At 54.9% G+C, this 27341-nt stretch overlaps 1 protein-coding gene across 4 annotated transcripts; it reads right to left on the bottom strand.

The window, feature by feature from the left end:
- Positions 1-227: 227 nt before the first annotated feature.
- Positions 228-25836, bottom strand: Cand2 (cullin associated and neddylation dissociated 2 (putative)). 4 transcript variants are annotated; one of them, XM_087196795.1, is made up of 15 exons: positions 25532-25833; positions 21442-21562; positions 19985-20139; positions 18798-18959; positions 17940-18205; positions 16618-16723; positions 16383-16525; positions 14055-14347; positions 12685-12826; positions 10985-12487; positions 8079-8174; positions 5449-5618; positions 4889-5053; positions 3022-3129; positions 228-999 (listed from the first exon to the last, which is right to left on the bottom strand). In XM_087196795.1, the coding sequence occupies exons 1-15, from the start codon at positions 25597-25599 to the stop codon at positions 772-774; spliced, it is 3726 nt and encodes a 1241-aa protein (XP_087052921.1). In that variant the 5' UTR covers positions 25600-25833; the 3' UTR covers positions 228-771. The 4 variants fall into 4 exon arrangements, with proteins under 4 accessions (XP_087052921.1, XP_004870503.1, XP_087052923.1 ...); XM_004870446.4 differs by having other exon boundaries at positions 18798-18921; positions 21419-21562; positions 25532-25828; XM_087196796.1 differs by lacking the exon at positions 228-999 and adding an exon at positions 1006-1592 and having other exon boundaries at positions 25532-25836.
- Positions 25837-27341: the final 1505 nt, after the last annotated feature.

The following is a 27341-nucleotide window of genomic DNA, read 5'->3' as shown; positions in this document are numbered from 1 at the left end:
AGGTACTGTTCTATACAGGCTCGTGGAGTGTGGTGTGTGGAACCAGGCTGGGAAATGCTTTCATATTTCCTGACCTGGTCAGCCTAGTGGGAGGTGCTGCTCACGGCCCTGTTAGTGCCCTGGGTCGGGGTGAGCGCCTGTCGCAAGACATCTGTGGAGTGAGTCTGTCATTTCCAGGATAAATAGTGGTCTAGGTCTTAGAGACAGAAATTGTGTAGAGAACACGGTATAATTTAGGATATTCTTTATTCACTTTGGATGTCACAGGAAATATTTTGGCCTGTCATATCTGTCTTCAATACTAAAAACTAGAAATTGCACATTTGAAACCACAATTTGCTACATAACTTCACATTATGAAGTTTCAAGATGAAACACTCAGTTCAGGCCTGTCCATTCCCTACCCTGTCTCCCTCCTGCAGGAAAAGCCCTTGATGCCTTTGAGTTGCTGAACCATTGCTGTCAATTACAAACAACACTGGAATTCTAGTCTGAGTGAACTCAGAAGCATTGAGTTGTGGGTTTTTCTTAGTGTTAGTGCTGGGGTGGGACAGTCCCTTGCGACTGCAGACGGTCCCTTTCGAGCAGCCTGTTTCTGGGTGCTGTACAGAGGCAGGGGCTGTACCGTTGGCACCAGAGTGACTGGAGGGGTGGCCAAGTGACTGGAACTCAGTGACAGTCCTGAGTTAAAGGGTGCAGATGGAGGGTGGGCCTGGGTCCCCAGCCGGATGGAGGGTGGGGCTGGGGCTCAGTGGCCAGGCACTGGGCAGACTAACTGAGCTCCATGGGCTCAGTGCCTAGCATCGAAGCAGGGTCCTTCTGGATGCTCTCGAAGAGGGCTGAGAGCTCAGGGTTGGAGCGGATCTGGGCTTCGAAATCGGCCATGATGGGGCTTCTCCCTGCCTCGGGGATGGTAAGCAAGGCGGCCACCACCCGCATGGCCGAGCGCTTCAGCTCATCCTGCTTCTCGAACTCCTGCTTCACGGAGCCAGCTTTGACCTGGGGTGGGAGACAGTGGAAGGAGCCTGGGGTACCACCAGCCTGGGACTTCCTGTCCACCTGGGGCCCTCTGCACCCTAAACTGGTCCCAGAAGTCCCCTATGCTTCGGCCCCTTCGGGCTCTTCCTGCTGGTGATATTCAGATCAGCGTTGGTGTTCCCCACCTCTGCTGCCACTGTGGTTTCTATCAACCTGACAGTGCCAGGGACAGGGTGTAGCCTGCATGACAACACCCCAACCCTGCCCTTGGGCTCCCCACGCACGTCCCTGCTGCCAAACCAGGCGACAACCTCCCCCAAAGGCCCAGTGCAGCTTCCCAGCCCCTCCCACAGGTCTATCCTTCTGGCAAGTGCCAGGTACTTTCCCACGCTGTGGAATAAAGCGCAAGATCCTTACAGGGCTCATTCCCCTCATCCCATGAAGTGGGTAATAGCTGGGCGCCGGGCCAGATGGTCCTGGGTGCAGATGGCTGCGCCCGAGAGCTGGGTCCCTCTGCAGAGCTGCTGTGAGGACTGAGTGACTGCACACAGGTCCACACCCCTTCCTCGAGCCCCTGGGCCCACATGTGCTTTGGAATCCAGGATTTGGGGGACCTTAGAAAGGGAACACCGTGCAGGTAACATTTCCAGTGGGGTCTGACGTAGTACCCAAAAATGGACATTAATAGTTCCCCCATGAACTATATAAACCTGCTTTTCTTTTCTTTTCATCTTTTTTTTTTTTCCTCCAGCGAGGGTCTCACTATGTATTCCAGACTGGTTTTAAACCTGTGGTGATCCTCCTGCCTCAGCATCCAGGGTGCTGGGATTACAGGCATGTGCCACTACTTTTGGCCTATATGACTTACAATAAGATGAAATTAAAGTCATAAACAGTCTCACTTGAGCCTCATTGCTAAGGAAGTCACTCAGAAGTTTCTGGTTTTCCAAGCTTTGTGATTTCAGAGCTGGGGACATGGGATGGGGCTGTTGCCACAGTGCTGGCAAGCAGCACCCAGTGGCCAGGCTGAGGGCCTCTGTGTGGACCCAAGGATGCAGCTTCCCTCGCCGTTGCGGCCAGTGTGCCTCCTGGCACGGGAGGCCCTGCAGCTCCTCTCCTGGGACCCGAGACTCCTCACTGTTGCCCAGCTCCAGAGAGCAGAAAGGACTGGCACTGAGACTGGCAAAATACATAGGGTTATTTTTAAAAGAAAAGGTGTTACTTGAAAATCACTGTCCTGGGTACCCTTTCTCTTCACACTCCAATCTAAAATATTCAGTCCTAAGGGCCGGGGATTTAGCTCAGTGGTTATGCCACCTGTCTTGAAAGCGCAAGGACCCAAGTTCGATCCCTGGTACCAAATAAATAAGAAATAATAAATAAAATAAAATACCCAGTCCTGCTGGGCAGGTGGCACATCCCTGTGACCCCAGCACTTGGGAGGCTGAAGCAGGAGGGGGTAAATTTGAGTCCCATCTGAGCAACCTAGTGAGGGTCTGTCTCAAAATTTTAGAAAGGGGTGGAGGTTTAACTCAGGGGGAAGCCCTGAGTTCAAGTCCCAGCACCACAAAACCAAAAACAAGACAACTCAGCCTCTTTTTGGAGAATTCCTACCCTTTCAAAACCCAGGCTGGATCCTTCACCTACCAGATCTGTGCTGAGTGCCCTGGGTATGCCAGGCTGCCCATGGGCCCCCACCCAAGTTGCTCCTTGGGACCCTAGAGACCTCGAGACCAGAGCAGTGCTGCCGGGGGTCAGTCAATTGGCCCCAAGAGCCTGAGCTGGGGCCGGCTGGGATGTGAGCCAGTGGGGCAGGGACCACAGTGTCCCACGTCTTCTCCTTCAGGCCTCACCCACAGGTGCTCAACACTGCTCTGCCTCGAGATGGTGCAGCCCTGGCCAGCAGTGTCACTGTGGAGCCCCTGTCCCCAGGGTTGATGGCACAAGGACAAGGAGCCTCTCACCGGCCACCACAGTGCACAGCATCCTCAGTGGTGGTAACTGGCACAGGACCCCAGGCCCCAGAGCAGACCTGGGCCTTACCTTGGCGGTGCAGGTGGCCCGCAGTGGCTCAATGAGCCGGTCCACCCTCTGTAGCACGGGCGCCGGGCATAGTGTTGCCAGTCGTGCCAGCATGATGAAGGTCAGCATCTGCCAGGAGGGAGGAGATGATGTCAAAGAGTGGCCAGAGCTCAGGAGAGGCCTGGGGGCCAGAGGCTTCAGCCCCAACCCCGCCCTGATCTGCCCCCCAGGGCCCTCCTGGCCTTTGTTTCCCCACCTGGGACACGTGTGTGGGGACACTGAGCTGTGCCCACTGCCCTTGGCTGCCCTCAGGGATTGGGTAAGAAGAGGCACAGGGAAGGGCAGTTCTCAAATTCAGATGCCCCTGGGGACAGGCGGGTCCTGCCATGGAGCCACAAGGTGGGAGCTACAGCTGGCTGGGTGTCACTGTGTCCCCAAAGGGCCTGGAAGCCTGGTCCCAGTGTGGCAGTGTTTAGAGGTGCTAGGGCACTGTCTTGCGATGGGGCTGATATGGGCTCCACAAGAACAGCTGTTCAAGGGCCGGGACCCCATGTGCCTAGGCCTCCTGGGTCCCTGGGAGCAGCTTCCCTGGGTCTCCCACAGCCCAGCAGGGATACAGGATGCTCTCAGCTCTCAGCGTCCAGAGAGTGAGCTAAGCACAGCTTGGCCACTTGGAGAATCCTGCGCAGATGTGTCGCCATAGAAACAGGATGCTCACCGGCACAGTGAGAAGAGGCGCAAGGTATCATGGACAGTTTGCAAAAGACACCCCCATTTTCATGTCAAATGGCTCAAATTTTAAATGTTACAAAACAAAGAAGTTGCGAGCCACTCAGACACCGCAACAGCCTTGGACTGAGATGGTGCCAAAGGCCATGCTAGGATCACTGAGTGAAACACAGTGCTCCCTGGCTGATGCCTGCCAGTGCCACTGTCCCTTGGTCCCTGTGCACTGTCACGCTGCCTCCTCAGCCCAGCCTGTAGTCCGGGAGCTGAAGAGAAGCAGAGGGTCCAGAGGGCCGTGAGGAGAAGCTGCCTACTCACAGAAGGTGCAGGCACAAACAAGCTGAGGTCCACTGAACACAATGGGTGAGTGAAGCACTCCATCCAACAAGGGACTCACTCGGCCTCCAAAAGGAACGGACATGTGACACTCGCTACAAGGATGGGCCTGTGCTAAAGGAGACCCAGTCAACAAAGACAGGCAGTATGTGACACCACTGCCATAAGAAGCTCAGGACTGTGACTCCCACACAGATACTGGGGGACGGTCAGTGAGGACACAGCTCAGCAAAGCATGTGTGCAGGACACTGAACCAGATGGTTAATGCTGCTAAATGGGGCTGGTGCCTGCCTCATGGTGGACTGCTTTGCATGCTCCACATGGTCCATCCCCAGGTCAAGAAAAGATTAAGATGGTAACATTTGCAATATATAAATTGTTTGTTTGTTTTCTGAGGCAGGGTCTTGCTATATAGTCCAGGCTGGCCTCAAACTCACAGTGACTTTCCTGCCTCAGCCTCCTGAGTGCTGGGATTGCAGGCATGCAACACCATGCCCAGCACCATCATGTATATTTATCATACTTTAAAAAGCAGGGATTCCTATTATATGGGTGGATAAAGTGTAAAATATAAAAGAAATGAAGAAACCTCAGTCTGCCCGCTGCTCCCCTCTCCCCACCTCACCCCACAGGTGGGTGAGAAAATGGCCCCAACTTCCAGAGCCAGCTTTCGTTGTCTTGAGGGTGGAGACCCAGCCACCACCGCCACCAGGACTGCAACACTTGGGTGTCAGCTCCTCCGAGCAGTGCTGTGCTCAACCCAGGCTCTGCCTGCACCAAGGGATAGGACAGGGCCGGCCAGGCCAGGGAGGCTCAGGGTCCTACCCGGACGTCATAGTGGTCCTTCAGCCCATCCTCCACATGGCTCAGGAACTGGCTCACGTCCAGCTGGCCCAGACAGCTTTCAAGCAGGGAGTACATGCACTCGAAGGCCGCCTTGCGCATGTCGAGCCCGTCATCCACCGTATGTTTAAAGGGCCCCATCTCCACCTGTGGGGGTACCACAGCACTGGGGATGCTGCCAGGGTTAGGGACACCTCTTTCAACAGGTGACTGTTGAAAGTCACCCAAGTCACCCAAGCACACTTAGGTCTCCAGGCCTTTCCCCGCCAAGGATTGCAGCAGTAACAGTAACAACAGAACCGTGTTTAGGACTTGACAAGTGACAGTCTTCTGGGGAGGGTGCTGAGGGTGGAACCCAGGGCCTTGTGTGTGCTAAGCACATGCTCTACCCCTGAGCTGTAGCCGCCCAACACATGGTGTTTTACGCAAGCATCACAAATGCCTTAGGAGGAAAGGGCTATGATGACCCCCATTCAACTTCAGAGGAGACTACAGCTCAGAGAGGTGTAGGACCTGCCCCAAGTGCCCACAAGTGCCCACACCTCTCGGATGAGGTCCCGGCGGACTTTGGTCTCCTGGTAGAGGAGTGGCAGGATGGTGTCCAGCAAATCCCGAACCAGTGAGGGCTTGTTGTGTACAGCCGAGTTGAAGAAGGCCAGTGTGGCTCGGCGCACACTCAGATCTGGGTCCCGCAGGCTCTCCATGAAGTTCCCTGCAGGACAGAGAGGCTGAGGGGCACAGCCAGACACCAGGTCACCCTGCTGTGCCGGGCACCCATCCCTCCCACAGCTGCTTTGTGCCAGGTGCAGCCCTCAGAGTCCAGGATGCCCGGCTTCTGATCACATCTCTCCACATGGCTGTGGGCTGTGCAGAGCCTCAGTGTCCTTATTCATAAAATGGGGAGAATCACAGCACCTACATGGTAAGATGATGTTTAAGATGCAATCTGAAATTCATTTGGAATCAGAAAAGGTCTAGAATAGCAAAAGTGACTCTGGGCAACAAAAGCAAGGCAGGAGGCATCAAAATCCCTGACTTGGAATTGTACTACAAACCTACTGTAATAAAAACAGCATGGTCCTGGCAAAAAAACAGACCTGAGGATCAATGGAACAGGCTTGAAGATGCTGAAACAATTCCAGACATACTCAGCCACCTTATCTTTGACAAAGGAGCCAAACACTTTCACTGGAACAAAGATAGCCTCTTTAAAAAATGGTGATGGAAAAACTGGCATTCCACATGCCAAAGACTAAAGCTAGACCCATATCTCTCACCATACACTAAACTAAAATCAAGTGGATCAAAGATCTAAATATTAAAACAGAAACACTAAATGTGCTGGAAGATAGAATAGGTAGAACTCTTGAAGACACTGGTGTAGGCAGGCTTTATGAACAAAACCCCGATAGCACAGGAAATATCACAAAGAATCAACAACTGGATCTCATCTTATTAAAAAGCTTTTGCACAGCAAAAGAAACTACCAACAGAGTGAAGAGACAACCTACAGTGTGGGAAAAATTTTTTTGCCAGCTGTTCCTCAGACAAGACTACTATCTAGAATATATAAAGAACTCAAAAATATCAGACCTCCCAAATTTAAAGACCCAAGCCAAAAATGGGCATCTGAAACGAACAGACATTTCTCAGATAAAGAAATAGAAACAGCAAATAAATGTATGAAAAAATGTTCAACATCACTAGTCATTCGAGAGATGAAAATTAAAATAATGCTGAGATTCCATCTCACTCCAGAAAAAATGGCTGGTGGGGCTGTGGGGAAAAAGGAACCCTTCTCTACTGTTGGGGGGAGCGTAGACTGATGCAACCACTGTGGAGATTTCTCAAAGAACTAAAACTAGAGGTTCCATTCGACCCAGCTAATCTCCTTCTTTGTATCTTCTTGAAAGAATTAAAAGCATCATACCACAGTGATATATGCACACCCATGTTTATAGCAGCACAGTTTGTAATAGCTAAATCTTGGAAATATCCCAAATACTCATCAACTGACAAATGGTTAAAAAAAAAAAAAGTGGGTTTAAAAAAAAATACAATGGAGTACTACTGTGTCATAAAGAAGGATGAGCTTGAGAGATTTCTAGCTAAATAGATGGACATTGAGACTATACTCTTAAGTGAAATAAATCAGGCACACATGTTTAAATATCACATTATTTCTCTGGTGTCAGAAACTGAAAGTGGAGATAAGGACCAAGATATATAACAGATATTGGAGATGGGAGGAAAATGTTCAAATAAAAAGGCAGGGAGGAAAGAAGGGACAAGGGAAGAGAGAGAGAATAGGATTCAGGATGTGGTGTTGTCTACAAAGCACAGAGCAGAGTGCCTGGCTAAGAGGAAGGACAGCAACAGTTAGCCATGTGTGGTGGCACACACCTGTCATCCCAGCACTCTGGGAGGCTGAGGGAGGAGGATTGCCATGAGATTGAGGAAAGCTTGGGCTACAAAGTGAGATCCTGTCTCAAAAAACAAAACAGAACTAAAGAACAAATACAACAACAACTTTAAAGCAAACCCAGAACACCTGCTGGGGACTCTAGTGAAGCTGGCGCTGGCCAAGCTGCCAAGGCTGCAGGATGTCCCCTCCAGTACAAGGTGGGTCACCTCTGCCAGCTCAACCTCCAAACTCAGACAGCCCCCAGCAGGCGGAACAGCTTCCAGCTTTTACAGCTGAGGGGAAGATGTCCATCCACACTCATGCAGCTAGGGAATGGCAGAACCAGGATTCAAACCTTGGCCAGGGAGCATCACAGCCTGGCACCCCTGCTGGGGCTGCCTGTGAAGCCACAGAGGCCTATGTTCTTGGGCAGCCCTGTGACAGCCTGCAGGCTCCAGGCTCCAGGGGGAAAGCAGGGCTCTCAGGAGCCCCGGTTTGGTGCATTTTCTGCTTCCGAGGGCCTGTTATTCATGGAGCACTTTCCCCCGGAAAGCCCGAGGGGTCTCTACAGTGACCCTCCCAGGAGTTTCTTGTGCCCATTGGATGGATGAGGAGATCGCGGCTCAGTAATGAGAAGGGCACGCTGGGCCCACCCAGCACTTCACGGCCGGCTCGATGCTCACCCCATGCCATCAGCTGCCATGTGAAAGACCCTGGTGCAGATCAAAGTCTGGGGACAGGAAAGGAGGGTGGAGTGGGGGGACTCACCAATGAAAGTCTTCAGGAGGGGGTCGATGGGGTGTGGTTGGTCCGTGATGAGGAACTTGACCGCTGTGATGACTGTGCTCCGGGTGTGCGGCTGACCTGCAGGGCAGAGGTGGCTCAGGGAGCAGTGGGGTTAGGGTTGGGGTTAGAGTTAGGGTTAGGAGTTAGAGTTAGGGGTTAGAGGCTAGAGTTTGGGGTTAGGTTAATGATGGGGTTGAAGTTAGGGTTAAGGTTATGTTTAGGGATAGGGTTAGGCATAGGATTAGAGTTAGGGATAGGTTTAGGGTTAGGGTTAGGGGTTTGGGGATAGAGTTAGGGTTAGGTTTAGATTTAGGGCAGGGGTAGGGTTAGGGGTTAGAGTAGGTTCGGGGTTAGTGGTTAGGTTGTATGGTTAGGGGTTGGGATCAGGGGCTTGCCCTAACCTGCTCTGTTAGAGGTCGAAATCCCCTCTTTCTCCTAGGCAACTCTGCCCAGGCTCTGGGAATCCACACTCTCATTTCCCTCCCGTCTGATGTGATCAGCCACAGGGGACAGTAGGATGGATTTGTAAAGACCCTGATGATGAAAGCAGGACCACTCTGGGACCTTCTCATGAAATATAGATACTTCATTATATTTTTCAGATGCATTATCAATTAACCCTTACGATGGTCCATTTAATTAGCAATAATATATTAATTTAAATAATGAAAAGGATTATTCCTCTGTATTTTATGCTAGAGGAAAGGGAGATTCAGAGAGGGTAAGTTCACATCTAAGGCCACACAGCAGGCCCAGGGCCTCTTCCTCCCTTGTGCCCTCGTCCTCCAGGCCGGCTGTGTGCTCAGGCTGGCTACACACCAGTTATCCAGTAGATCTCAGCCCAGCCCTGTCTGGGGATGAGTTTGCTTATGTCTGCTTTGCTGCTTTCTGGGCAGGGGAGCTGGAGGATGGGAGGGAAGCCCACTCCCTTAGTGATGGGAAACTTCAAATGTCTCTCAGTCTGCTCTGAGTTGCAAGCTGGGATTCAGTGATTGGAAAGTAAAAACAGAGGCTGAGGACAAACATGAGTACAGAGTGGGGATGAGGTCTGGGGGGGCACTGCAGCAGCAGCACAGGAGTCCCAGGGCCTGCTGGATGGTCCACTGGCCCAGACTCTGGGCAGCAGTGGAAAGGCAAGGTGGCCAGCTGCTGGCTCGACAGTGGGCACGAGACAGGCAGGATTCAGTGCCCAGAAGAAGCAGGGCCCCACCTTATCCTGAGAATCCCAGCTCTGGGGGCTCCCTGTACCACGGGATCCACAACATCATCCACACTGTGGTGAGGGCCAGACAAAAGGACCTTGTGAAGCCAGCAAGCCAAGCAGGCCTGGACAGCAATCATTGTGCCTGCACGAACCTTTGGTTTACCTGGCATCCCTTGGGTGCCATACACCATGCCTGCCAGTATTCAGCAACACAGCCCTGGTCCTGAAGCCCAGGCCTTTGTTCCCAGCAGCTTTCCCGGCCCAAGAGCCCCAGCCTACCTGCTGCTTCTCCCTGAGGAGGGCTGAGTCCCACCACCACACAGCTGCCCTCTGGTTCTAGCCCAGCCCTCTCCAGACCCCAGGGCATGTCCTGCAATCCTAGGGGAAGCTAACCCCAGAGCACTGCCCCTCCGCCAGCCACAGGCTCCACCCCAAGAGCCTCGGTGATTGACCTCAGCTGCAGCACTCAGCTGCTATCCTCACCAAGGACCAGGACAATGGCATCCATGTTTAGCTGCACAGCCAACCATGACAACCTCAGAGGATGGCTCCAGGACCCTCTGCGTTTAACTAACTCAGAGATGCCCAGGGCCCTTCTACACATGGAGTCACATTGCAGCATGGCCTCCCATGTGCTGTCAATCACATCCAGATGGGCGTTGATACATTAGTGTCAGTAGCTGTTACCCCCATATAGTTAGGGAATGAAGACAAAAAAACCCTCTCAATGTGTTTGGTACAGACTGAATTTTTTTGTTTGGTTATATTTTTGAGACAGGATCTTGCTATAGAGTCCAGGCTGGCCTGGAACTCACTATGTACCCCAGGCTGGCCTTGAACTCCCAGCGATCCTCCTGCCTTAGCCTCCCTAATGCTGAGATTACAGGCGTGCAGCACCACGCCTGGCCAGACACAATTATTTTCCTATTTCAATCGAGGTTGATCAGTGTGAGAATTCATGATTATTTTATCATTGTTTCTTTAAAGGTTGAACTGCAGCTGAGTGATGAGGCTGTAGTAGAAGATTAACTTTCCACCTTGTGTGCTGAACTCAAGAACTACGCATCCCTCTTGAGGTGATCCACCCACTCGTCATGTCTTAAGGAATACCATTTCCTTTCCTTTCCAAGCAGCAGGTCAGAGATCCCTTTCAATTACAAAAACATATACAATTTTGGCCCCCTGGATCACTAACCCTAAGTAGCCTATACACATTTGTTTAGTCTTCAAACCACACCTGGCTGTCCCTCAGACCTGAGAGCGATGACAAGGGCCACCATGACCTGATGGCACTGGTCCTGGGCTGACAGCTCCAGACCACTCCTCACATTAAAATCAAATAGGAAAATCTCAGTCTCTCCCCTGACCACGAAGTCCTCTCGGACCCTCCCACTGCTGCTCTCTTGCAGTGCAGTGTAAACACCTAACTCTTCAATTCCTTGACTGTTGGGAAATTCTCTTCACCACCTCTGGCGCCAGCTTCTCACAGAGTGCCTCACACGCAGGGAATCTACAGAACAGGACACCAGATATAAACGGCTGGATGGGTTTGCGATGGGGACATAGCAGGATTTTGTCCCCTCTTCCTCAGAGGCTCCTTTGACTGGATGTGCAGAGGCTGTGACCCTCACACTCGGGGACTGGAAGCAGCCGACTGTGCTGGACCACTGTGGGCTGTGCCTACCTGCTGAGAGCTGCTTCTGCAAGCGGGGCAGGAGGAATGGGGGGTTCACAAGCACCAGCTTCCCGATGCACTCGGCCACTACGCCCCGGGTGCCCTCCTCGGTGCCCTCGCAGTGCTGGAAGAGCAGTGCCCAGATGTCCTCGGCATAGGGTTTCAGGCCATCAGGTGGCGCGGCCCCCAGTGCTTCCCGTAGAGCCTGCAGCAGCAGGTACTGGCGCCGTGGCTCGGCCTCAATCTGAGCCAGCAGGAAGGGCAGGAAGTCAGGCAAGTTGCCGGCGCCCACACGGCCCAGTGCATAGGAGGCTGCGGCCCGCACATCTTCACTGGGTGAGCCTAGGGCTTCCAGGAGCACGGCTTTCAGCTCACGCTGGGGGCCTGGCCCGGCCACCTGGCCCACCTCAGCTAGCGACAGGAATGCCAGCACCTTGACCCCCGTGCTGGAGTTCGGTGACCTGGCATCCCCGACCAGGAGGTTGGCTGTGCTTGCTGCCTCCTGGGGACAGGCGGCCGAGAGGGCAGCCACACATCGGGCCAGTGAGTGGAACACCTGCTTGTGCAGGCCTGGCCCGCCATCCCTAGGCTGGTTGTACACAGGCGCAGTGAGCAGGCTGAGGAGCTCAGTGTAGGCCATGCATGGGGGGCGACTCCCCACCAGTGTCTGCAGGAAGCCTTCAGCAGCCACCAGCACGCTGGCCGGCAGCAGTGGGGAACGCAGCAGCCGCAACAACTGGACTAGCACAGGCCCACTGACCTCCGCCATACAGGCCGGCTGGACTGGGGTCATGGTGGCCAGGAAGTCCACAGCCAGCTGGGCCACGTGCATGTCGCTCTCGCTAACCAGTGCAGGCAGCTCAGCCAGCACGGTCCGAACAGCTGGGGGTGGGAGGCTGTGGCCCTGACTCTGGGCCAGGGCATCCAGCACAGCCAGCGTGGCCAGCCGCAGCGCCCGCTGGTTCTTGCGCAAGAACGAAGCTAGAATGGGCAGCACCTCGGCGAGGATGGGCTGAAGGTCAAGCTGCAACGGGGACATGGCCACCAGTGTCAGTGCTTTGACAGCAGGTAGCCGGGTGATCTCATTTCGCAGGTGGTCGAGGAGGAGCAAGAGTGTGGGCTGCAAGATATCCCCAAGCTGGTCGCCCAGGTGGCCCACAAGGTAGCCCACAAAGGAGATGGCCCGCTCCTTCACCTCCTGGTCCAGGTCGGTAGCATGGAGCCGGGCCAGTGTGGCCTCAGACATCTTTACCACGTAGGGTGCAGGATCTAGCACCCGAGGCTTGCCCAGTGGCCACAGGGCGCGCACCAGCTCCTGGAGCACCAGCAGGGCCTCAGCTGCAATCTTATAGAAAGGGTCAGCCACACAGGCCATCACAGGCGGCAGGAGGACAGGCAGGTGGGGCTGGAAGGCCTCAGGAGGCTCTGTGCTCAGCAGCCCCTGCAGGAAGGCCAGGGTGTCCATCCGGATGGTGGAGGAGCTGGAGCAGTCGGCCAGTGAGAAGACGATGCCTATGGGGTGGAGACAAGGTCACAGGCCTGGAGACCTGCCCAGCATGGCCCCTTGAGGTGCTGGACCAAAGCACCTCATCCCTGAGACATTCCCAAGCGCTCAACTGCTCAGCCGTGGGCCAGCACCAGGGGAAGCAGGGAGGGGCCTGTGTCTGCCTTGGCTTCCTGAATGGCTGACCCCAGGTGGCCTGGCTCACCTGACACCAGCACAGGCATGTGCTTTGCCAGGCTGCCCGGGAGGACACCTGACAGCTCTGCCAGGAGGTTGAAGCAGCCCTGGCGTGCCCGGGCACTGCGGTCTTTTAGCTGCTGCTGCAGGGCTTTGATTACCAGGGGTACCTGTGGACAGAAGGGGTGGTCAGAGCCACCCAGGGACACCTGTGAGCAGGTGGAGTAACTGGGGAACACCGAGGAAATGCCCTGTACCCTAAGGCTTGCCCAGGCTTCCTCAGGAGGATTCTCTGAGGACAGGATGCCACCTGGCTCTCAGCAGTCTTTCCAAGCCAGGCACTTGACTAGGACATCTAGATAAAAATTCCAGCACCCTGTTTATAGGTACAGAGACAAAGGGACAGGCCCAGGTCATGCAGGCAGTCTGGCTGTCACTGCTACCCTTGTGCCAGGTGGCAGGGCCCTGGCCAGTCCCACCACAGCCACCTGTCCCCTCCTTGGCTTGATTCTCTCCCCCAGTGTCCTTCTGAATCTGCAAGCCAGGATACCCAGTCTGCACCTCTAGCCAGCTCAACATGGGCTCAGGTCACACTTCATGTCCCCCAAGGCTCCTAGATGCTGTTTGGCCCCATGTGGGGTGCGAGAGGTCCTGGGAAGTGCAGGGTGGAGCTCTGGGAGCCATGGGCTGTTACCTGGAGGTGCTGAGCAATTTTGAGCAAGCTTGGGCCACCCTGCACTCTGGCCCAGGTCTTGCCATGTGGTCTCCATTCTGTACACATTCTGGCCACAGTGCCATTGCCACGATGTAAGGCAGCCAGGGAGTCCTCTCCAGAGCCACACCAGGCTGCTTGGACATCTGTCTCCAGACCCTGAGCTGAACTGACCTCCACAAACACCCAGCCTTCGTCATTTTGTTACAGCCTCCTGTGAGGACCTCAAACAAAACCATGCAGAGTCTCGATGTCCCCCATCCCAGGGAATCCCACTTCCTGCTGTCACCAGAAGCAGGAAGTCACATGACCCCATCTATCCCGGGAGAACATCCAGCCCACCAGCGAGGCCCATGATTATAGCCAAAACCTACTTCCTCCGTCTTGCTACTGCTATCAGGCCCAAGCGCCATCTCCTGTCCTTGGACAGCTGCAAGGTCCTCCCGTTGCCCCCACCTTGCCCCATGACAACCATCCTCATGGGTGCGAGATTTTTCATCTGTGACCTGGCCACCATGGTCCCCTCCTGGGACTTCCGCCTCCTGTCAGGTGAACCAAACCCATCCCACGCCTAGCCCACCTGTCCTCAAGACCGTGGCCCCCACAGGGGTGGCACAGGTCAGCAGGTGAGGGGAGGGAGAGAAGGGGGCCTGGTGAAGGGATGGAGGTGACAGCAACTGGCCCACCTGTTCTTGCAGTGCCCGGAGGCTGCTGTCTGCCAGCATGGACTCCTCCGTGGTGTTCAGCCAGCCCTGAGGTGGCCGCATCTGCCGCAGCAGCACAATGTAGGCGGCGAACACATCGGCCTTGACATTGTCCTCACGCTCACGGAATCTGCGCACTAGTGCAGGCGCCAGGCTGCAGTATAGGTCGGGCAGCAGGTCGGGCCGCGAGCCCAGCAGGGCTGCCAGACACTTGGCCGCTGCCCGCCGTACCTTCCAGCTCATGTCGTCATCATCGCTGTACTCATCTTCGACCTCTGGGGGGGAAGGAGACATGAGGTCTGTGGCTTGGTGAATGGGGGACAGCTCTTGATCTGTGCTTACACTCCCTTGGACAGGCCCTGGTGGTGTGCTGGAACAGTGCAAGGCACCCCAAGCCTGCAGCTCACTGCTTCCAAGCAGGAGTAACAACAAAAAGCCAGCTCAGTGTAGCTTTATCTCTCACTCTCTCTCTCTTTTTTGCTTTTTTTGAGACAGGCTCTCACTATTTCTCAGGCTGGCCTTGAATTCACGGTGATCCTCCTACCTCAGCCTCCCAAGCACTGGGATGATAGGCACGCACCACCATCTCGGGCTCTGTGTGGCCTTTAACTCTAAAGTTCCCCTGAGAGGCAAAAGCACCTCAGAAAGATAGGTGCTGCTGAGGCCACTTCACAGATGGCAAGATGGGCTCAGAGAGAGCAAGACATCTTCTCAGGGCACATAGCTAAGACTATAGAGCTGAGATGAAGACCGAGGAAGCCCACCCACATCACTGGGGGTACACACATCCCACCGAGGAGCACCCTTGGCCACTCTGAGGATGATGCAGACTCAGGGCACACAGTCTGGGTGAGCCTCAGCAGGCCACTCCCTATGCCACCCTTGAAGAAATGTCCACAGCTCCCTATGACTGGCAAGAAAACATCCACACTCCCTGGCTTGGCATCTATGGCTCCAGCTGCCTGCCCAATCTTGGCTCCTACCACGAGGCCCTAAATCCTGTCCCCACCTGTACCCTGTCTTCCAGGCCCAGGGCATCTCTGCCCTGACACCGTGTGAGGGAAAAAACTGCATCTATCTCCACCCAGAATCCCTCCTGTCATCCCTGTCTGTCCCTCACAGTGCATCCTTCTCCTAGGATAAAAGCACCATCTCTTGAAAACTATGAATACAAGGATGCAGAGGCAGCAGCCAGAGCCGGCTCCAAGTCCCAGTGCTGTCACCACCCAGCCGTGCCATTGCAGGCAAAAATCGTCTTAGCTTGGGTTCCTGGTCTGGGACATGAGGATAATTACAACGGGTATTTGGTCACTGTGCAGAGCATGGGACGACAGAGCCCAGGATCCGAAATGATAGCAGTGACAGTTGCCTTCGGTGGCCCCAAGGACTGATCCCAGGACCGCTCAGATAACAAAACCTGAGAAGCTCAAATCCTTTCTCTAAAATGGCTTAATATTTGCAAATAGCCCATGCACATCCTCCTGAATACCTTAAGGCACCTCTAAATTGAGTTATGAGGAGTGACCCAAAAGCACCATGAATGTTAAGCTTTTTTTAATGTATTACAATAAAAGACATGTCATTAATCTCCCTCAAGATACTCCCCCTCACTTCAAACACACTTATCCCATCCTCCTTGCTACTTTCTGCAGTAGTTCTGGAGTCTTTCCTCAGTGTCTTTAGGAAGTGTGATAAAAAATACAGTGAATGCTGCTGCCGAATGCCATCCAATAGAAAGGTAGGCTCATAAAATATGATGGTATCCTCATCCACCTTATCCACTGTATGACTTCTGGTTCTTCCTCAAAGTCAAAATGACCATGAAAAAAGTCAATGTTTTGAGTCACTTCAGGATATCAAGGCAGCCATAACAGCAGAACTAAAGACACTCATGAAAGAGGGGGATTCATTGTAGTGTGACTTTTTTTTTGGTACCGGGGATCGAACTTGGGACCTTGTGCTTTCGAGGCAGGTGGCGGCACCACTGAGCTAAATCCCCCGCCCATGTAGTGTGACTTTCAATGTAATAAAATTTTAAAACTTAAACTATTTAGGGAATAATGATAGAGAGAGAAAAGCCTATACATGTTCAGTACAGACAAAAGAAATTTTTGAGCACTTTCACCCCGCAGGCAGCTGAACTCGTGGATGCAGATGTTGATGGGGTAGCCCTGGACCCAGTCTGTGCTGTGGCCTTAGCAGCCAGGTAGGCTGGCATCGTATAGGCCTGATAGGGCCCTGTCTTTGGCTGGGGGATACCCAGAAGGCCAGGCTCAAACCCCCCCCAGCCCCATGACAATCCCCACTCACCTTGCTCACTGGACTCGCTGTCCTCTGTCTCCATCTGCTCCTCATCTTCGTCACTGTTGTAATTGTAGTTGGGGTCGTGCTTCAGGTACTGGAGGCAAAGGCTGGTCACTCTGGGCACATGGGGCCCCATCTCCTTGGGGCACCTGCAGTAGAGCAGAGGAGGCTCTGCTGGGCCAGGCAGGGCAGGGTCACTCCTGTCCCCTCACTTCCGTCCTCTATCTCCCAGGGCACCTACTTCCTCAGGAAAGCCTCACAGGCCTGCAGGCAGGATTCGCGGAGCTCGTCATCCTCCAGGCCACAGAACTCCTCCAGCAGCGGCACCAGGCGGTCCAGGTGGAGCCCTGCGGGCCAGGTAGGGCATGGGGCCGTGTGGGACACTCTCTGGAGGTCCCCAACTCATGGCCTTCAGCCCCTGCAGCCCTCAGCCTTCCCTATGGCCCTCGACCCCTGCCAGCCTCACCAGTACAGACTCAGCACAGAGGCTCTGGTGGCAGATGTAAGCCCATCCCCGACTGCTACCCAATGCCATGGGACTTGGGGCAAGGGCTAAGGCCTCCCTGACTCATCTACTGATCTGTTTTTTGGGGCTGGATGAGTGCTGGACCACTGAGCCGCAGCTACAGCCCTGAGTCTAGATTCTGTGGAGAGTGAAGATGACACAGTTGACAGGAGCTTAGCTCAGATCCCAGCACAGAGCAGGCTCTGCTGCGGAACCTCTCTGTGGCTTCCGCCCCTCACCTGCACTGGATCCTAGGCTCCCAGATGAGGAGGGGAAGGCAGGAGGCAGGGGCTCACTTGTGTCCTTCCCTGATGCACCCTCCCAGGGTGGTCAGAAGGCCAGCATTCTCAGTGGTCTCTATTTTGGGTCCCTGGGACCCTAGAGACTCCTACTCAGCCCCGTGAGCCCTGTCCCAGCCTGTGCAGGCCTCTCTCCTGGCAGCGTCCCCAGGGTGCTGGAGCTGGCTGAGGTTGTGGGCAGAGTGTGCCCAGAAGGGGGCAGTCCCTGCATTCACATCCAGTGTGCAGCACCCTGGGGAAGGAAGGGCTGGGCTGCAAGAGAACTCAGGACACTTGGGGTGAAGGGGACACTCTGACAGGACTGTGGCGGGACTTTCACAAGAGCACGTGAATGTCAAAATGCACTAAATGTACACTAAATAGGAGGCTAATTTTAGGTGCAGTATTCCAAATAAAGTTTAAGAAAATTCAAACCTGGCTCACAGGTTATTAAGGGGTCTGTCAAAGTAGGCGGGCAGAACTTATGAGTTATGTGTAAACCTCCCGGGCCACAGAAGTGCCTTCCTGTCACCAGAGGCAGGAACCGAGGTCAGTGTGGGACTCCTGCTGGGCCCCGCCCCTCCCACGCACTGGTACAGCCCCCGCCCTTATCTTCCCTGCCTCCTCGCATTGGCCCGGCTCCCTTCCCCTGACCCGCAGCCCGCCCCACCCCGGGCCGGTTCCTACTCCCCCAACCCCTGGAGCCCCGCCCCCTCGCTCCGGATCCCCGCCTCTGAGCCCAAGCCCTTGCCCCTTCCTCCCTAGCTGCCCACTCCTCACCGAGCCGGTGTCCGGCCTGGCGGCCCACGCTGCCCACGCACTGCACCAGCGTGCGCAGAGCGGCGGGGCTGGCGGGCACGCATGGGCCGGGCAGTCGCTCCAGCAGGTGGTCTGCGAGCTCTGCGAAGAGGTCGGCACTGCATGTGGCCGCCAGGTGTCCGAGCGCGACAACCACCCGCTTGCGCACAGCCAGGCGCGGGCTGCTCAGCTGGGGCAGCAGGCAGTGAAGCAGGCTGGCGTGGAAGGAGCCCAGCGGGGCTCCCAGCCTGCGGGAGGCCGGGGCGTCAGTGCCTGCCCAGCCGTGGTCCCCGCCCGGCACCCTGCTTCTGCCCCCTTGGTACGCTGAGCCTTGGACTTGAGACTCAAGCCCCGGAGTGGCCGTCTCTGTGGCAGCTCCAGCCCCTCTTGCATCCCTGGGCACAGTTGACCCATAGTGTCACCCATGTGGCCTCATCTTCCCAAGGCTGAGCACCCCAGACTTCTCTCTCCTGGGCTGATTTGTTTCTCAGTCCATCTACTAGTGGCAAAGGCTGTGGCCAGGTCATGGTCAAGCTGGTGCCGCAGGTCACTTGCTCCTGCTCTGGCACTGCCCACCACACCCATCCGTCTGTCCATCCCTCCCTCCCCCGCTACTGGCAGCTGAGGCCGGGTCACCTTGAGTCTCTGCCTCTGCCACCCCTGGGTCCACGGACTATGGAGGAGGTGCTCAGGGTGCTGATGGTGTGATATTGAACTGGTCACACCGCCTCCCAGAGCCTGTTTAGAGGTGACCACAGAGCATTTCCTGGCAGGGTGGCTAAGGGTTAAGGTGCCTCTGGGTGGCACTGGCTCCATACATCCAAATCCCTGTCCCCTTACCTGCTCAGCATGTCAGACAGGATGTCCAGGGCCTCCAGCTGCACGGCCACATCCTCCTGCTGGGCAATGGCACTGGTGAGCTGGCCAGTGATCTTCCGGCACACATTGGTGGCCAGCCCGGAGCCTGCGCCCGGCACAAGGTGGGCACAGTGAGGGCCTGGACTGGAGGAGAAGCAGTCTTCACCTCTGCCCACCTTCCCTCCAGCTGTGTTCCCAAGCCCACACTTCTGGGAATCTTGCAGATCCAAGCAGGGGAACTTTGGAGGCCCCAGGTGTGACCCAGAGTCTGACCAGACAAAGGAGAGAGCCAAGGGAGCTGGTGTAGGATGGCGGAGCAGTGGCCTCACTCCTGCCCTGGCCCTTCCTCCTTGACCACTTCCACTGGGTGGTGGGAAAGCTACATGCTTCACCAGGCTCCCACATGGTCAGGGACAGCCAGGTGACCAGTTCTGTCAGTGAGCCAGCATAGGAGTCTTCTGGGGGCTGGGAGACAGTGTGTGCTTTTCTTATAAAGGGGAGGAGAGGTAGGCTCAGACCTCAGCATGGTCCATGTTGAGCTGATAAGTGAATTGCTACAAAAATGGAGTGGCTGATCCTCCAGAGATCATGTAGCTTCTTTTTTCTTTCTTTCTTTTTTTCTTGAGAGCTTGTTAGGAGGTTCTAGCAGGGGAGCGCAGCTACTCCTTTACACTAGAAAGGGTGCTCCTCTATTGGGGATGGGCGTCCTCTTTGACCGAGAGCCCAGCTTCAGGAGGGACACACATGGAGCAGTGAGGGAGGAAGGGGACACCCACCCACCCAGATCAGCCAAATCCACCCTGGTGATCAATGGGATGACAGATGTCACAGCCAGATCGCCCTCACAACCTTTCTTTGTTTTTTGAGACAAAGTCTCGCTGTTATAGCCCGGGGCGGCCTCGATCTCACAGTGATCCTCCTGCTGCAGCCTCTGGAGTGCTGGGATTACAGGTGCACACCACCCTGCCTGGTTCATATTGCTTCTTTAAGCTGCCATTCTGTGCACCTAAAAGCATTTCTAGCAAACACAGAGCAATGATCTCGGTCTGAGTTTGATGCCATCTCCTAGCTGAGGAGCTTTGGGTCAGGACCATTGCCACACTGAGCCTCAGTTTTTTAACCATGAGCTGGGACAAAAAGCAATGTGCCCAGTGCTGGGGCCTGGGTACCTGTGGCTGCAGGTGGCAGCTCCGAGAGCACAGTCTTGAGGCCGATGCTGGCAATATCCCGGAGCTGCTCCTTGTCGGACCGCATGTTGGCACAGAGGGCATCCACAATGGTCTCCACCTGACACTCCTTCACCTTGCCCACCAGCGGACCCAAGCTGGGCAGGAGGGAGGCGCCTGAGTCAGCTGTTCCTGGAGCCTGTGCTCCAGAGCTACAGAGGTGGAGGAAAGGGCCCTGCCCAACAGACTCTCTGCTCTGCCCATGCCCCATCCTGTGCCCAGCACGGCATCCAATGGATCCTTGTGCCCTGCCCTGCAATCCTTGTGCCCCTTGGGAGCTGAGGGTGTGCGTTTCTAGCCAGTTCCCATGAACACTGGTGCTGGTCATCAGAGCCCCCATGCAACACCTCAGAGCCTGGTTCTGGGGCATTGGTTTGGGCAAAAACAGCTGCACCAGACTCCCTGGCTCCCAGGCTGCTGCACACTCCTGCCATTGAGCACCGCCCTTGGGGAGTCTGAAATACCTGGTTTCAGGTGTGGCCTGGTTGGTGGGACTTTTTATTTTTAGTACTAGAAATTGAATCAAGGGCCTTCACGCTGAGCTGCATTCCCAGCCCTTTATGTTTTGAGATAGTGTCTCACTAAGTGGCAGAGTTCTCCAGGCTGGGCTCCAACTTGATATCCTCCTGCCTCAGCCTCCCAGAGTGCTGGAATCACAGGTGTTTGCCACCACACCCAGCCCAGTGGGATGTTTTAACTCCACAGGTGACTTTAATGTGCAATCACAGTTGAAATCTCTGCCCTCAGCGAGCGGCTCTCAGGTTAGAATTCGTCCAAGAGCAGACTGCAGGTGCCAGCTCCCACTCTCCTACTCCCCTCCACCCCGGTCCCCAGCCTTCTCCATTCTCTAGCAGCCAGTGCTGCAGCCCTGCCTAGTGGCTTTCTCTGGTTGGAGGAGATAGAAAAGAACCCTCCATCCTAGTAGCTACAACCACAGATAGGCAGTGGAGTCACACCCTAGCTTCCTCGTCCTGCCCCAGAGGTCCCCAGGGAATTTAAAAACTCAGTTCCTCCAGCTGGGCGTGATGGTGCACACCTGTCATCCTGGTGCTCAGGAGACTGAGGCAGGAGGAGGGTTGCCATGAGTTCAAGGCCAGCCTAGACCAGGAAAAAAAAAAAAATCTTCCGCAGGGCTTCGCCTGGCTCTTTTCCTTCCTCTCCCTTCCTCCTTTCTACTGAATTTCCCAGGATCACCACCTCCCAAATCAACTGGGACCAAAGTCCTGGCTCAGGGTCTACTTTTGGAGGAAGCCAGGTGGAGCCACTGTCCAGCCCCTGGTGCCCTGGAGCTTCAGGCAGGTCCTCTCTCAGGCTGTCCCCAAGGACAGTGCCCCTGGGTGCCTCACCCCACCACGGACCTCCTGTCCCCTGACTCACCACCGCACGGCCAGGTTCTGTACCTCGCCATTCTTGTCTTCCAGGAGCCTGAGGAGCATCTTCACGACCTTTTGCTCGCTGTCCTCATCCAGCTGGATAGAGTCTTTCTGCAGCTCCGTCATCAGATCGCTGGTGGCCATGAACCTAAGGACCAAGGAGATTCACAGGGCGTTGTCCTTGTGGACACACACAGCCGGCTCCATGCCTGTGTCCCTGTCTGAGAGTGGGGGTGAGCACAGGACCCTCATGAGGCCGTGGGGGCCATGGCAAGTGGCAAGGACCACACAGCAGCCAAGGTAGCCAAGGCAGGTAGGCAGAATGCCCTGCCCAGCCCTGCAGGGACCCTAACCTAGGTTGCAGCCTGGGGTCCCCCTCACATTCTAATAAGCCCCTGGGTGACACTCAGGGTGGAAGACTGAACTTTGGAAACCACTGCCCCAGGCCCTGCTGCCCTGGACACAGAAAAGGTGGCCAATAGGTGACATGCAGGTCTTCAGACCTGGCTCACTGTGGGGTGGGCACTAGGGCCAGGGTCCATGTGGCCCGACACCTAACTCATGTGAGATCGTGGCTGGCCATGGAGCTGGAGCAGTGGGGCCTGGGATACCATACCTGGCAGGTGAAGCCAAGCAAAGGCCAAACTGTCCCCAAGGGGCCTATCCCTGCAGGGCTGCTCTGCCATTCCCTGGCTCCCCCAGGACTTGGTGTGCAGATAGAGAACGAGGAGACCTAGACTGGAGGCCCGGGATGCCCTGCCCTCTGCCACTCCTGTGTCACCAAAGGCCACTCCTAGCCTCCTGGGTTGTGATCTTCATGCTGTGGTGGCCCATAGTGCCCTTGGACCAGGCAGGCCCCTGTGCCCATCACAGGTGTTTGTTTTGACAGCTGGGCTGGCCTCAGTCACTGAGAGGAGGCAGGACACTGGGGGGTGGTAAGGGGATGTGAGCCACAGCCTGAGGTGGCCACGTGTGTCATTAGATCTGCTCCATGGAAGGGACATTTGGCTCCCAGTCTGTGTTTCTGTCCAACCTAGGGAAGTGTCCCAGAGACTCAATGGGCCTTCTGCCCTGCTTTCTTCTCTACCCATGGAGTTCCTGTTCATCCATCAAGAGCCCAGCTCCAGTGTCCCAGCAAGAGATGATTATGACTGTTCTATCCTACCCCTGCCCCCAATCCCCCTCACACCTAAGCATAACTGTTTCTCGGACAAGATCCTTCTGAGCATATCCCCTGTGCTTCGATACCAGTGTAATGAGAAGAACCCTTCTCTCTGGACTCAGCTCAGTGGGGCTGGCTGTCAGTTCAGCACTGGGACCTGGGCTACGCAAGGAACAGGTGCACAGAGGGCAATGGAGAGGGCTAGGGTTGGGGTTAGGTTCAGGGTTAGGGTTAGGGTTAGGGTTAGGGCTATGGCTGTGGTGAAGTCTAGGGTTGAGAGTAGGGTTTTAGGTTAGGTCTAGTTTTAGTTTTAGGGTTAGAGGTAGTGCTAGGGCTAAGGCTAGTGTTAGGGCCAGGGCTAGGGCTAGGATTAATGTTAGGGCTAGGATTAGGGTTCAGACTAGGGCTAGGTCTATGGTTAGATCTAGGGTTAGGCTGATGTACAGGGGTAGGTTAGAGCTTGGGCTAGGCTTATGGCTAGGGCTAGGGCTAGGGCTAGGTTTAGAGTTAGGGCTATGGCTAGGGCTGGTGCTTGTTTCAGGCCTAGGGTTACTGTAGGTTTAGGGCTAGGGCTAGGGCTATGGTGAATTCTAGGGTTGGGACTAGGTGTTTAAGTTCGGTCTAGGGTTAGGGTTATGTTCAGGGTTAGGAGTAATATTAAGGTTAGAGTTATTGTTAGGGTTAGGGTTATGGCTACTGTTAGGCTTATCATTAGATTTAGGTTTAGTGTTAGCTTGGGATTAATGTTAGGGTAGCAGGAAAGTTAGGATTAGGTTTAGAGTAACATTGCACTTAGTGTTAGCATTATAGTTAGGGCTAAGGTTAGCAGGGAAAAGGATGGAGAAAGGCACCCTTTGGCAGTGCTCAGAGAGTTAAGGTTAGGGTTAGAGCTAGGGTTATTGTTAGGTTTACTGTTAGGGTTAGGGTTAGCTGGAAGAGGAATGGAAGGAGGAAGCCTTTGGTAATGCTTGGAGCCCAACAGCTGTAGGGAAATTTGAACTCAGAATTCAACCCTTCTAAATGTGCCTCAGCATTTCTGATCCTGGAGTTCCTTAGACAACAGCTAAGAGTGCATATAAACTAATCTATTTAGTAGAAGTTAGTGGATAAGAGCTTTAGTATGTTAAATTAGGCTTTATGTAAATATATTAGCCATGACACATATCAACAAGGTGATCCTGGCCACCTGCTTCCTCTTCTTGGTGCTCTTTTCCAATGACAAAATGAGTATTTTCTTTGCCCCTAACTTGTAGCTCCTTTGGAGGTATTAATGGGGCAGATGAGGCTATCTATTCTCAGAGAGGTTGCAGGACCTACCCTAGGTCACACAGCAAACTGGCGGAACACCAGCCCCCCAAATCAGCCTCCTGACTCCTCCACCTATAGGACTGTGCTTTCAGAAATGATCTGGGAATTTCTGAAAGACTGTGTTTATAGGCTGGTGTGTCTAAGGGAGTAGGATGGGATCTATGCTTCCCCCACCTACCCAGGGCCTCCTTCTATCCTTGTCCCCTCCAAGAGCCCCAGGCCACAGTGTTGGTTTTGTTCCAGAGAAACCCTAGAGGCCACTCAGCCCAGGGCCACATGGGCACTGGGACAGCTGATGCTGGGACCCTAAAAATAGCCACCATTGCCGTGGCTCAGCTTGGTGTTAAGTGTTCTCAGGCCTCTGGCAAGGACAGGCAAGGGCTTCTTGAGTGCCAGGCAGAGGGGGCAGAATCCATTGCCTGGGGAGTGCCAGGGTGCCTGGGCCCAGCCGATGTCCCCTGAGTACTTCTGTGTCCCCTGTTGTCCCTGTGGTCCAAGAGCGCAGCGGTTCCTGGGCGAGAAGTGACACAGCAGAAACACGCTGTGTGGGGGGGAGCCCTGTCCCCAGCAGCACCTGAAGGGGTGGGGTGAGGGGCCCAGGGGATCTCTAAGGTGTGCGGAAGCTCAGCCTTCACCTGGTGTGGCCCCTCCTCCATCGCTGCACTGGCCCTCTCCTGACTCTCCCCCAGCCTTGGGCCGGCAGTCACCAGGACTTGAGGGTGGGATGATTTGTGCGTGGTCACACAGCTGTGAGGTGTGTGTGGGGTTAACTTGCAGGGTGCTGAGGATCGAGCATTCCAGGGCCCCCACCCGCTGGTGTGAGACAGGATCTCTACACTAGCCTGGCCGGACCCAACCCAAGTCTCTGCTGTCCAGCTCTGTGGTGGCACCTGGGCCCTTCCTACCTCTGAACCTCAGTGCTCCTTTCTGTAAAATGGGGACAAAGTGCCAGCTGAGGGGCTGTGGCCAAGGGGTCCCTAAGGCCTCTGGCAGCTCCAGGGTCCAGCACTGGCCTGTGGCCATGGCCCATCCCTTCTACCCTGGGCCTCAGTTTCCCCTGAGAGGAGGGGCCGAACCAGTCTTCCAGCATTCCCTTGTGCTCTGCCACTGAGGTTCTGGGATGCTGGACAGGGAAGAGAAGAAGCCAGGAGTGGGGAAAGGGTAGGCATGGGGCCGGAAGCTGCCACAGCTCAGCCACCCCTTCTCAGGACTAGGGGGAGGGGGAGGGGGAGGGGGAGGGGTCAGGGCTAGGGTGAGGGTCAGAGTTAGGGGTGAGGTCAGGGTGAGGGGGAGGGTCAGCAAAGGAGCAGAGCAGCTGGCTTGGGGATAGGGTGGGGCTGAGCTGGTGGGTGCCTGGGTTTGGGATCAGGGTTAGGATCAGGATCCTGAAGGTCAGGGAAGGAACAGGGGAGCCTTGGATGGGGGCAGGGCCAGGCAGGCGTCTCCCCTGGGTTAGGGGCAGGGTTAGGATCAGGATTAAAGTTAGGGTTAGGGGCAGGGTGAGGGTCAGGGGCTGGCTAGAGGAGCAGGTCGGGAACGGGGGTGGGGCCAGGCTGGCCGGTCCGGGTTAAATCAGGGTTACGACCAGGGTCGGGGTCAGGATCAGGGTCCGGGTCGCGGTGGGGCAGGGGCGAGGCCAGCGCGCACCTGAAGTCTTTGTCGCTGGACGTCATCTTCTCCAGGAGCCCCGCCACGTGGAAGGCCGCGGTGCTCATGGTGCTGCGTGGCAGGGATCGAAATGGCGCCGGCGCCCCTGCTTCCCGCCGAGGGGACAGAAATAGCAGCGCCCTGCCCGGCAGCCCCGGAGAGGCTGGCAGGGCGGGCGGCTGGCCTGGCGAGGAGCAGCTGAGTGCTAGGCCCGCCCGTCTGCTCGACCCGATGGCACTGCTTGGGCTTGCACACCCCCAAGGACGGGGAGCTCACTCCCTGTCACAGCACATTGCCGGCTCCCAGGGATGCCGAGGGTTCTGACTCGGCCACGGGCCCCTGGACACTACTCGCAGGCATGGGCAGGGTATTGGAGCCTCAGGTTCGAATCCCAGCTTTGCCTCTTCTGCAGTGTAGCTTTGGGCAGGTTCCTTTACCTTTCTTTATTCCCGAACCTTTTTTGTTTTTTTAGACAGGGTCTCACTATTCAGTTCAGACTGTCCTTGAACTCACTATGTAGCCCAGGCTAGCCTCGAACTCACAGCAGTCCTTCTGCCTCAGCTTCCCGAGTTCTGGGACTACAGGCATGTGCCACCAGCCCGGCTTACTTTACCTTTCTGGGCCCCAGCCTTCTCTAGGACTTCAAGAAACAGGAGCTGTCAACCATCCCTGGACAGGGGCCCCTCCCCCAACCTCTCCATCCCCATACTGGCCTGACCGGGAGCCAGACAGGATTGGTGGGGTGCCTGCAGTCACACACACCCTGGCCACTGTCCCCCACCCTCAGGACCTCAAGCTCACTTTCTGCATTTTGTAACAATGCAGCAGAGGCCTGTGGAAGCAGAGGGAATCCGGGTTGGAGTCAGGGTGACCTCAGATCCCTCAGGGTGTGGGGGCCTCTACTGACACCCAGCTGTGTTTATCCTTCTCTGTATCTTATTTCTTTTTCTTGGTGAATAATGTTCCATCGTATGGATGTGCCATGGTTTCTCTGTCCAGTCACCAGTTGAAAGACTTGATTTCTTCCAGCATTTTTGGGGGGGGGGGGGTTGAGGCAGTGTCTCCCTTTGTAGTTCCGGCTGGCCTTGAACTCACTATATAGCCCAGGCTGGGCTTCCGGCTTTTAGCAACTAATAAATAAAGCTGCTCCAGTCACAGGAAAATTTTTGTGGGGACATAGTTTCATGCCAAGTGTGCAAATACCTGGGAGTGTGACTGCTAGTTAGATGGGCTGGTGAGCGGTGTATAGCTTTGTAAGAAACTGCCAAACAGGGCCCAGGCTTTAGCTCAGTGGTTCTGCCGCTTGCCCTGAAAGCCCAAGGACCTGAATTTGATCCCTGGTACCAAAAAACAAAACAAAACAAAGAAACTGCCAAACAATGTCTTCCAAAGTGGCTGTGTAATTTTGCTTCTGCACTCGTAATAAATGTTTCTGTTTTTCCATCCTCGTCAGCATTTGGAATTGTCAGTTTTTTGAATTTTAGCTATTTGAATAGTTTTGTAGTTGTATCTCTTTGTTTAAATTTGTAGTCCCATAATGACAAATATTTGTTTGCTTTTTGTACATTTTCTTTGATGAGGTACTAGCTTGGAACTTTTCCCCGTCTTTAAATTTAGTTTTCTTTAAGAGACACTGTTTTAAAAGTTATTTGTATATTTTTGGATACAAACCTTTCACCAGAAATGAATTTGTAATTATTTTTGCCAATACTGTAGCTTGTCTTTTCATTGTCTTAACAGTCTCAAAAAAAAAAGAGTCTCTTTTGGGGGCCAGGGATTTAGCTCAGTGGTTCCACTGCCTGTCTCGCAA

The sequence above is a fragment of the Heterocephalus glaber genome, unplaced genomic scaffold (assembly GCF_053883595.1).
Source record: "Heterocephalus glaber isolate CG9 unplaced genomic scaffold, H.glaber_assembly_v1.0 deba00001614, whole genome shotgun sequence".
NCBI lineage: Eukaryota > Metazoa > Chordata > Mammalia > Rodentia > Bathyergidae > Heterocephalus > Heterocephalus glaber.
Note: the sequence above shows the minus strand (reverse complement) of the source record. Positions and strands in the feature narration are given on the sequence as shown.

Coding starts and splice junctions, on each gene's coding strand:
- Cand2 (XM_087196795.1), bottom strand. CDS start 25,599: ATGAGCACCGCGGCCTTCCACGTGGCGGGGCTCCTGGAGAAGATGACG. Junction 18,206..18,797: donor CTGTCTGACATGCTGAGCAG/GTAAGGGGACAG, acceptor GGCCTCCCGCAG/GCTGGGAGCCCCGCTGGGCT. Junction 16,526..16,617: donor TGTGAGGCTTTCCTGAGGAA/GTAGGTGCCCTG, acceptor GCTCTACTGCAG/GTGCCCCAAGGAGATGGGGC.